The 11,415-nt window shown below is 38.6% G+C and overlaps 1 protein-coding gene across 4 annotated transcripts in view; it reads left to right on the forward strand.

Annotated features, from left to right (window-relative positions):
• LOC131930297 (adhesion G protein-coupled receptor A3) overlaps positions 1-10,809 on the forward strand; it is a 37,776-nt gene extending 26,967 nt beyond the window's left edge. For 3 of the 4 annotated variants that reach the window (XM_059286714.1, XM_059286716.1, XM_059286717.1), the window contains exons 20-28: positions 2,927-3,054; positions 3,426-3,549; positions 5,285-5,429; positions 7,687-7,762; positions 8,524-8,676; positions 9,073-9,205; positions 9,316-9,436; positions 9,831-9,920; positions 10,175-10,808. In XM_059286714.1, the coding sequence (XP_059142697.1) occupies positions 2,927-3,054; positions 3,426-3,549; positions 5,285-5,429; positions 7,687-7,762; positions 8,524-8,676; positions 9,073-9,205; positions 9,316-9,436; positions 9,831-9,920; positions 10,175-10,359 (1,155 nt within the window). In that variant the 3' untranslated portion in view covers positions 10,360-10,808. Of the gene's footprint in view, positions 1-2,926; positions 3,055-3,425; positions 3,550-5,284; positions 5,430-7,686; positions 7,763-8,523; positions 8,677-9,072; positions 9,206-9,315; positions 9,437-9,830; positions 9,921-10,174 lie in introns of all 4 variants that reach the window. The other variant, XM_059286715.1, reaches the window with a different exon arrangement.
• The last annotated feature ends 606 nt before the right edge of the window (positions 10,810-11,415 follow it).

The following is an 11,415-nucleotide window of genomic DNA, read 5'->3' on the forward strand; positions in this document are numbered from 1 at the left end:
TAGTGTAAGACATGATGGTCTAGTGTATGTGATGTGCTCTAAAGGTCAACTACTTGCCCAGAATGTTAGTGTAAGACATGATGGTCTAGTGTATGTGATGTGCTCTAAAGGTCAACTACTTGTCTAGGATGTTAGGGATAGGGTAAGACATGACGGTCTAGTGTATGTGATGTGCTCTAAAGGTCAACTACTTGTCCAGAATGTTAGTGTAAGACATGATGGTCTAGTGTATGTGATGTGCTCTAAAGGTCAACTACTTGTCTAGGATGTTAGGGTTAGTGTAAGACATGATGGTCTAGTGTATGTGATGTGCTCTAAAGGTCAACTACTTGCCCAGAATGTTAGTGTAAGACATGATGGTCTAGTGTATGTGATGTGCTCTAAAGGTCAACTACTTGTCTAGGATGTTAGGGTTAGGGTAAGACATGACGGTCTAGTGTATGTGATGTGCTCTAAAGGTCAACTACTTGTCTAGGATGTTAGGGTAAGACATGATGGTCTAGTGTATGTGATGTGCTCTAAAGGTCAGCTACTTGCCCAGAATGTTAGGGTAAGACATGATGGTCTAGTGTATGTGATGTGCTCTAAAGGTCAGCTACTTGTCTAGGATGTTAGGGTAAGACATGATGGTCTAGTGTATGTGATGTGCTCTAAAGATCAACTACTTGTCTAGGATGTTAGGGTAAGACATGATGGTCTAGTGTATGTGATGTGCTCTAAAGGTCAACTACTTGCCCAGAATGTTAGTGTAAGACATGATGGTCTAGTGTATGTGATGTGCTCTAAAGGTCAGCTACTTGTCTAGGATGTTAGGGTAAGACATGATGGTCTAGTGTATGTGATGTGCTCTAAAGGTCAGCTACTTGTCTAGGATGTTAGGGTAAGACATGATGGTCTAGTGTATGTGATGTGCTCTAAAGGTCAGCTACTTGTCTAGGATGTTAGGGTAAGACATGATGGTCTAGTGTATGTGATGTGCTCTAAAGATCAACTACTTGTCTAGGATGTTATGGTAAGACATGATGGTCTAGTGTATGTGATGTGCTCTAAAGGTCAGCTACTTGTCTAGGATGTTAGGGTAAGACATGATGGTCTAGTGTATGTGATGTGCTCTAAAGGTCAACTACTTGCCCAGAATGTTAGTGTAAGACATGATGGTCTAGTGTATGTGATGTGCTCTAAAGGTCAACTACTTGTCTAGGATGTTATGGTAAGACATGAAGGTCTAGTGTATGTGATGTGCTCTAAAGGTCAACTACTTGTCTAGGATGTTATGGTAAGACATGATGGTCTAGTGTATGTGATGTGCTCTAAAGGTCAACTACTTGTCTAGGATGTTAGGGTAAGACATGATGGTCTAGTGTATGTGATGTGCTCTAAAGATCAACTACTTGTCTAGGATGTTATGGTAAGACATGATGGTCTAGTGTATGTGATGTGCTCTAAAGGTCAGCTACTTGTCCAGAATGTTAGGGTTAGTGTAAGACATGATGGTCTAGTGCAGGGGTCTCCAAACTACGGCCCGCGGGCCGCATGCGGCCCGCGAAGTCCTCTCATCCGGCCCGCGGAGATCTTTTTGTCAAAAGAAAAATAGTTTGTTGGTGATAGATGAGGAACTTTGGCCAGAAAAACCAAAGACATACCTGGAAGAAACTGGCCCCCGAAATTAAATGTGATAGTTAATGCGGCCCTCGGATTGAAAAGTTTGGAGACCCCTGGTCTAGTGTATGTGATGTGCTCTAAAGGTCAACTACTTGTCTAGGATGTTAGGGTAAGACATGAAGGTCTAGTGTATGTGATGTGCTCTAAAGGTCAACTACTTGTCTAGGATGTTAGGGTAAGACATGATGGTCTAGTGTATGTGATGTGCTCTAAAGATCAACTACTTGTCTAGGATGTTAGGGTTAGTGTAAGACATGATGGTCTAGTGTATGTGATGTGCTCTAAAGGTCAACTACTTGTCTAGGATGTTAGGGTTAGGGTAAGACATGATGGTCTAGTGTATGTGATGTGCTCTAAAGGTCAACTACTTGTCTAGGATGTTAGGGTAAGACATGATGGTCTAGTGTATGTGATGTGCTCTAAAGGTCAACTACTTGTCTAGGATGTTAGGGTAAGACATGATGGTCTAGTGTATGTGATGTGCTCTAATGGTCAGCTACTTGTCTAGGATGTTAGGGTTAGTGTAAGACATGATGGTCTAGTGTATGTGATGTGCTCTAAAGGTCAACTACTTGTCTAGGATGTTAGGGTTAGTGTAAGACATGATGGTCTAGTGTATGTGATGTGCTCTAAAGGTCAACTACTTGTCTAGGATGTTAGGGTAAGACATGATGGTCTAGTGTATGTGATGTGCTCTAAAGGTCAACTACTTGTCTAGGATGTTAGGGTTAGGGTAAGACATGATGGTCTAGTGTATGTGATGTGCTCTAAAGGTCAACTACTTGTCTAGGATGTTAGGGTAAGACATGACGGTCTAGTGTATGTGATGTGCTCTAAAGGTCAACTACTTGTCTAGGATGTTATGGTAAGACATGATGGTCTAGTGTATGTGATGTGCTCTAAAGGTCAACTACTTGTCTAGGATGTTAGGGTAAGACATGATGGTCTAGTGTATGTGATGTGCTCTAAAGGTCAACTACTTGTCTAGGATGTTAGGGTAAGACATGATGGTCTAGTGTATGTGATGTGCTCTAAAGGTCAGCTACTTGTCTAGGATGTTAGGGTTAGTGTAAGACATGATGGTCTAGTGTATGTGATGTGCTCTAATGGTCAGCTACTTGTCTAGGATGTTAGGGATAGGGTAAGACATGATGGTCTAGTGTATGTGATGTGCTCTAAAGGTCAACTACTTGTCTAGGATGTTAGGGTAAGACATGACGGTCTAGTGTATGTGATGTGCTCTAAAGGTCAACTACTTGTCTAGGATGTCTACATGTCAGGCGACTCTGTGAGCAGCATGGATGGCACGGTGCTGTCCTACATATCGTACATTGGGTGTGGCCTCTCACTCGTGGCTCTCATCTTCACTCTGCTCACCTACACGATATTCAGGTGCGTGCTTCATGCTTCTCATCTATAGAGCTCTATATTCAGGTACATATTTGTCTTTGTCAATATGAGATTCTTTAGCAAATACATTTTATTTGTATGTTCGTGTTCAGCGTTTGCGAAAAATTGTGAATAGCTACCCAGCTTAAAGCGTTTTGATGTTTATCACAAGAAAACAAAATGTGTTCTTTTATTCTTTTAATTGTTAATTTTTTTCGTTACTACAAAATAAAATATAAAAAACCTACCATCAAACTCATTATAACCAGCAAGAGGAGTTACCCATATGATTGAATTGATAAATTGTGAAATGATAAGATTCATATATTTTTAAATAATTACATTTGATGGATTTTTAAATGATTGTGTTTAAGTAAACTAAGAGGAGACAATCCATCCAAGATACTTTTCAACCTGTGTCTGGCCTTGACCTTGTCAAACGGTTTGTTCCTGGTCGGCATGAGAGATTACACCTTTCACAACACACTTGCGTGCAAGGTGAGACAATTGGTATGAGAGATTACACCTTTCACAACACACTTGCGTGCAAGGTGAGACAATTGGCATGAGAGATTACACCTTTCACAACACACTTGCATGCAAGGTAAGACAATTGGTATGAGATATTACACCTTTAACAACACACTTGCATGCAAGGTGAGACAATTGGTATGAGAGATTACACCTTTCACAACACACTTGCGTGCAAGGTAAGACAATTGGCATGAGAGATTACACCTTTCACAACACGCTTGCATGCAAGGTAAGACAATTGGCATGAGAGATTACACCTTTCACAACACACTTGCATGCAAGGTAAGACAATTGGTATGAGAGATTACACCTTTCACAACACACTTGCGTGCAAGGTAAGACAATTGGTATGAGAGATTACACCTTTCACAACACGCTTGCATGCAAGGTGAGACAATTGGCATGAGAGATTACACCTTTCACAACACACTTGCGTGCAAGGTAAGACAATCGGCATGAGAGATTACACCTTTCACAACACACTTGCATGCAAGGTAAGACAATTGGTATGAGATTACACCTTTCACAACACACTTGCATGCAAGGTAAGACAATTGGTATGAGAGATTACACCTTTCACAACACACTAGCATGCAAGGTGAGACAATTGGTATGAGAGATTACACCTTTCACAACACACTAGCATGCAAGTTGAGACAATTGGCATGAGAGATTACACCTTTCACAACACACTTGCATACAAGGTGAGACAATTGGTATTAGAGATTACACCTTTCACAACACACTTGCATGCAAGGTAAGACAATTTGCATGAGAGATTACACCTTTCACAACACACTTGGGGAAAAACTGTTGGCTTTTTTAAAACCCTAAATTATAGAAAATAAACCAAAACTCAACCTAACGTATGACAATGCACCGTTGGGGATCTTCCATAAATGACTTTATTTCACCAATAGCTTGCTAGCGCCACCTCTCCTATTGTTATACATCGTCACAACACACACACACACACACACACAAAACACACACAAAACACAAAAACTCAGACACCTCCGAAAATGACTTCATCCAACTGCAAATTTTATCTTACGAAACAGAATTTTTAAAGTATTCACAATGGGTCAATAGGTAGAGTAGCTTGTTACAAATTATAAAAATATTTTTTTCTATTCCAATTTACTATTAAGTTCAATAAAAAGCAACAATTTAAATAATCAAAAATGGTGGCATCGTTGCTCCCCCCCTTCCCCCTTTATACTCACCCTTTGCCCTAGAGATCAACCCATCCCAAACTACTCCATCCTCTGTAGCGTAATGACATTTATGTACGACTTTTTAAAAACATTAAGAATATTAAAATAATTTTTTACCTACCACACTGCAAAGGTTTTGACAGGTTATTTAGTGTATTACCTTGTAAGTGAATTCTTCACGTATGTCATTGTTAAGTTTTTGACAGGTTGTGACAGGTTCCAATAGGTTGGGACAGGTTCTAATAGGTTGTGACAGGTTCTAATAGGTTGTGATAGGTTGGGACAGGTTGGGACAGGTTCTAATAGGTTGTGACAGGTTCTAATAGGTTGTGATAGGTTGTGACCGGTTGGGACAGGTTCTAATAGGTTGGGACATGTTGCGACAGGTTGGGACAGGTTGGGACAGGTTCTAATAGGTTGGGACAGGTTGCCACAGGTTGCGACAGGTTGCGACAGGTTCTGTATTGCCATGATTATTTCAGGTTGTGGCTGCCTCGCTCCATTATTTCCTCCTTGCCTCTCTGACGTGGATGGCTGTTGAAGCTTTCTACATGTACGTGGCCCTGATTCGTATCTTCAACACGTACTTCTCCCACTTTCTGCTCAAGTGCTGCCTCGTAGGATGGGGTAAGCGCTCATTTGATTTGTGTGGTTAGCAGAAGATTAACTGGTAGATTAGCAAATGTTTAACTGGTAGATTAGCAAATGGCCGAAATTGTTGGATGTTAAAACTGAGGCCACGGCTGATGTTAGTGAGTTATCCTCTACATGGACTGGGACAGACCGTTATTCTAAAGAAAGACATTAGTGTCACACATCGCTGGCACGGTCGACTCGCTATTGTCCTGAGGTGACTGTAGATGGCGGTCACGAATTAGCCCCCGACCTGACATGGGAGGTAAAATCGGGAAAACACGTAAAGAGATACCCTATTGTATGCGGACCGTTGAAGACGTTTTTTTTAGTGAGCAGGCGGGGGTGCCTGTAGTAAACAGTCAGTGACCTGATGATGGCTTGCAGAGGAGAAAGGGGGGGGGGAGAGCGGATGGGGACATGCTTCGGAAATCCAGAGTATTTATCCCTAAAATCATAATTTATACACTGTATGGGCATCTTTTGTGTAAGTAAGCTTATTCACCACGATACGTTTGATAGGCATCCATACAGTAATTATGTTCATATTCATTTTTTTTATTGTCAGGTCATCTTTAAATACATTTTACTTGTATTTTTTTTTATATTTTTGAAGGGAATTTATAAAGTAATTATGTCCATTTTCAGTTTGGTAAACTTTAACGGTATTCGTAAAGTGATTAAGCACATGTTAATTTTAATTAATTGTAGGGATATTCAGTATAATAGTTAAGGCCATAGTGATTCTTGTTTTAATATAGTGTAGGCATACTAAACAAATTATAAAGTCTATACTGTTTGATACATCGGACCGAGACTGTTTTATGGTAAAGTTCTCCTGATTTCTAAAACGTCTAAATTACCGGCAGTCCGAGCATGCCGTCGAGAAACTCATAAATAAGGTGAAGCTGGCTGTCACATGGTTCACTTTCTAATTATAGACACGAACCTTCTCTTGTGAGAACGCGGTCTTAACCTGTAATTTAATACGTGGACGCTCTATAAACACGCACCTTCTCTTGAATGGCTGCGGTCAGAGATCCAGTAACGTAGAACCCGAACTGATTTTTTTTATGGTTTGGCATCCCATAGATTTAAATGTACAGTTATCCTTTACCTCACCCCACCAACTGTCACCCACCCCAGTGTTCCACCCTACTGAGCGTCCATGATTACATTTGAGAGTCATTGATTTGGATATCTGTAGCTGTAAAAAGTGTGTTTTCATGATTCGAGCTGATTCCAAAATCTATTAATGTTTTGCTATTTTCCCCGGCATCCACACACTTTGAATGCCTTAACACTCGATAAATTGAGAAAATATCGATACTATCACCCGCCACTGTGGAACTATTTAACACCATGGCTTCAAGAGACAGAGATAGATTTCGCAAGTATGAATCAGGTGCATCAAAAGCGAGGAAACGCAATTTAAGAGAAGAATTTGATAAAACACAAGCAGGCGCTTTGGACAAGTACATACACTATCCAAAGAAAGTTAAACAACAAAAGCTTTTTGATTTGGTTGTGGATTTCAATGTCGCAAATGTGGAACGTAACAAAAAGGACTACAATGAGAGTACTACCATTTGTGGTGATGACGGTAATAATGAATCACCGAGTCATTTATGTCCCAAGACAGACTCTGCGGCCTGTCGATTCTGTCAATAGAAAAAGACATAGCCTCCAATTTGGACTATGATAATATAATCATGGAATTTTCCTCACGAAAGGCAAGAAAAGTAGATCTTTGTGAACGTACTGGTAAGATTTTCATAAATAAACATTAATGTAAAAAAATCAGGTTTGAAGCTGACGTTCATCGTCTCTTTAATGCGTGTCTCAAACTTATATCTGTTTTATTTTTTACTTTTCAAACAAAAAGCCTTAACAGAAACAAGCAACGTTTCAAAGCACTTCTAAGAAAACAAATTATTTGTTAATCAGTATCTTTATGTTAATACGACATTGATAAGCAGGTTTAAAAATACCATATATATCGTTATAAATATTAATGCGCGTTGAGAAGAAGAAAAAAAAATGCCTCACTGTACATGATTTAAACACCAATGGAAAAATATAAGGCCCCGCGCGGATGGTTGGCCATAAACCCCGCGTACCCCTAACGCCGGCTCTGGGTATTCCTTTAATAAACAGTGTATTCATCGGGTTAGGGTATTGCTTTAACAAACATTGTATTCCTTTAACAAACAGTGTATTCCTTTAACAAACAGTGTATTCCTTTGACTAGGCCTCCCGTTTGTTATTGTGGCGGCAACTTTAGGTGTCAACAAGACCGACAACTACGCTCTCATCGCCAGTGGAATGTGAGTGAACTTTAAGTGGTGGTTGTATGGTGGTTGTATGGTGGTTGTATGTTGGTTGTATGTTGGTTGTATGTTGGTTGTATGTTGATTGTATGTTGGTTGTATGTTGGTTGTATGTTGGTTGTATGTTGGTTGTATGTTGGTTGTATGTTGGTTGTATGTTGGTTGTATGTTGGTTGTATGGTGGTTGTATGGTGGTTGTATGTTGGTTGTATGTTGGTTGTATGTTGGTTGTATGTTGGTTGTATGTTGGTTGTATGTTTGTTGTATGGGGGTTGTATGGTGGTTGTATGTTGTTTGTATGTTGGTTGTATGTTGGTTGTATGTTGGTTGTATGTTGGTTGTATGTTGGTTGTATGTTTGTTGTATGTTTGTTGTATGGGGGTTGTATGGTTTTTGTATTGTGGTCGTATGGTGGTTCTATGTTGGTTGTATGGTCACATTAGACGTATGTAACATTTGTTTGATGTATGTAACATTTGTTTGATGTCTATAACATTTGATGTCTATAACATTTGTTTGATGCCTGTAACACTTGATGTCTATAACATTTGTTTGGTGTCTATAACATTTGATGTCTATAACATTTGTTTGATGTCTATAACATTTGTTTGATGTCTATAACATTTGTTTGATGTATGTAACATTTGTTTGATGTCTATAACATTAGTTTGATGTCTATAACATTTGTTTGATGTCTATAACATTTGTTTGATGCCTATAACATTTGTCTCATGCCTGTAACATTTGTTTGAACTCAGATGTTGGCTACGAACCGAAGCTTTCTATGGTGCTTTTGTCGGTCCTGTCTGTCTCATTCTTGTCATCAACTGTCTCGCGTTTTTGATGGTCCTGCATAAGCTGGCGACAATGTCAAAGGCAACTAGCAAGTTAAAGAGAACAGACAAAAACAGGTGACAAGTTTTTTTTTTAAACTTGTCGAGTCAAAACTTGGCACGTCTGTGTGTTTCTTTTCGTGTCAGAGTGTGTCTAAGTGTTCTGTAATTCTGGGTGTGTTTGTGTGTGTGTGTGTGTGTGTGTGTGTCTGCCTTATTGTTGATGTGCTCTGATGTTTGTGACATCAAATTGTGACATCAAATTGTGACATCAAATTGTACTATCAAATTTTGACATCAAATTGTGACATCAAATTGTGACATCAAATTTTGACATCAAATTATGACACCAAATTGTGACATCAAATTATGACACCAAGTTGTGACATCAAATTGTGACATCAAATTGTGACACCAAATTGTGACACCAAATTGTGACACCAAATTGTGACACCAAATTGTGACATGTTTTAGAACGGTGCAGCAGCTCCGTGCTGCCATTGGTGTGTTGATCCTGCTGGGTCTGACTTGGCTGTTCGCCATCTTTGCTGTTGGACAAGCTAGCACTGTGTTTCATTACTTGTTCGCCATTTTTAATTCATTTCAAGTAAGTTAAATTCCAATTTTCAAATTTTCAGCTAAGTTACATGGATACGTCCCCTTTATGTGTATCTAATGTTTTTTTCTTATAATTTTTTTTTCCTATTTGACCATCAGGGGCTGTTCATCTTCCTGTTTTATTGTATGTTTAAAAAAGAAGCTGTCAAAGCTTGGAAAAGTTGTTGCCCTTGTTTCAGCGATTACTATAGTCATTCTAGAACTTCGACAACAAGCAGAGGTAACTGGAACGGTGAGGGGGTGCCGGAGGGCGGGAAGGGGGGTTGGAAATAAGACGTATATATATATATATATATATATATATATATATATATATATATATATATATATATATATATATATATATATATATATACATAAATGGGGGTGCGGCAAATTAAAAGTTTGTCTCGGGCGCCAGAAGGAGTCGCTACGCCTCTGAAGATGAACTCAATCAATTCCTTCAGTTAACACTATTGGTTAATTCGCTCATTAAACTCATTTAGTGAGATAATTTAACTCAATAAATTCCTTCAGTTAACACTATTGGTTAATTCGCTCATTAAACTTATTTGTTGAGATAATTTAACTCAATCAATTCCTTCAATTAACTCTGTTAAAAATATGTTGTTCAGATTTGGCATTGAGCAGAAGAAAGTCGACCCGTCCATCGCTGTCTACTCTAGACACTTCCATATTTTCATCTTCAGTTAGACCAAAGCAAGGTGGGTACTGTCAAAGTACTTTAGTTAGACCAAAGCAAGGTGGGTACTGTCAAAGTACTTTAGTTAGACCAAAGCAAGGTGGGTACTGTCAAAGTAATTTAGTTAGACCAAAGCAAGGTGGGTACTGTCAAAGTACTTTAGTCTGCTGTCTGTAGTTTCATATTCTTATTTTAATGATAATGCTTTCTTTATGTATTAGAATGTTAGGCTATTTGATAAGTTGCTTTGAGTATTATCGAAAACAATTACCACAGAAGCACAGACCACAGATGTACTGACCACAGATATACAGACCACAGATGTACAGACCACAGAGACCACAGATGTACAGACCACAGAGACCACAGATGTACAGTCCACAGAGACCACAGATGTACAGACCACAGATGTACAGACCACAAATGTACATATCACACACAAGAGAGTTAGCTTTTCTTGAAACTTTTTAACATTCACGTACATTTTTACAAGCTTTTATTTAACTCACTTCCTCTGTCAGTCGCCAGTCGTAAGTCTAGATAGAAACGTAGGAGTGAAAATTCGGACAGTTCTACTTGACCGATACGATTCACACTTGGCACGTGGGTCAAGACATGAAGACAATGCAATCTGAAACTAAATTTGACTTAATTGGATGCCTAATTAATTTTTTTATGAATTAATTAAAATTTGGACCGAATCAATAGGCATGTCTATCCAACCACACCACACGCGTCATCACGTTCAATAGCTGCGCCATCACCTTCAGTAGGCGCGCCATCACGTTCAATAGACGCGCAATGGTTTTTAGTCATGTCACACTATTGTAAATAAAACATGTAAAGTACTGAAAAAAAAATTCATAAAAAACGTTTTAATAACAAGCTTTTATGTAATGATGCACTAAAAAGTAGAAAATAAATTATACACTACTATTTAAATTACTATAAAGAAAAGCGTGGGTCTCTTCTCAAATATTAGTAAAGGTATCCAATTGGTACTAAATTACTAAAGTGACCCACGCTTTTCTTTATAGCAATTTAAAAAGTAGTGTATAATTTATTTTCTACTTTTTAGTGCATTAGTACATAAAAGCTTGTTATTAAAACGTTTTTTTATGAATTTTTTTACAAGCTTTTATTTAACTCACTTCCTCTGCCGTCAGTCGACAGTCTGTCTAGATCGAAACGCAGGAGTGAAAATTCGGACAGTTCTACTTGACCGATACGATTTACATTTGACACGTGGGTCAAGACATGAAGACAATGCAATCTGAAATTAAATTTGACTTAATTGGATGCCTAATTAATTTTTTTATGAATTAATTAAAATTTGGACCGAATCAATAGGCATGTCTATCCAACCACACCACACGCATCATCACGTTCAATAGCTGCGCCATCACCTTCAGTAGGCGCGCCATCACGTTCAATAGACGCGCAATGGTTTTTAGTCATGTCACACTATTGTAAATAAAACATGTAAATTACTGAAAAAAAAATTCATAAAAAAACGT

This window comes from Physella acuta, unplaced genomic scaffold, assembly GCF_028476545.2.
Source record: "Physella acuta isolate Inbredline_101_S28 unplaced genomic scaffold, ASM2847654v3 ptg001754l, whole genome shotgun sequence".
In the NCBI taxonomy this organism is placed as follows: domain Eukaryota; kingdom Metazoa; phylum Mollusca; class Gastropoda; family Physidae; genus Physella; species Physella acuta.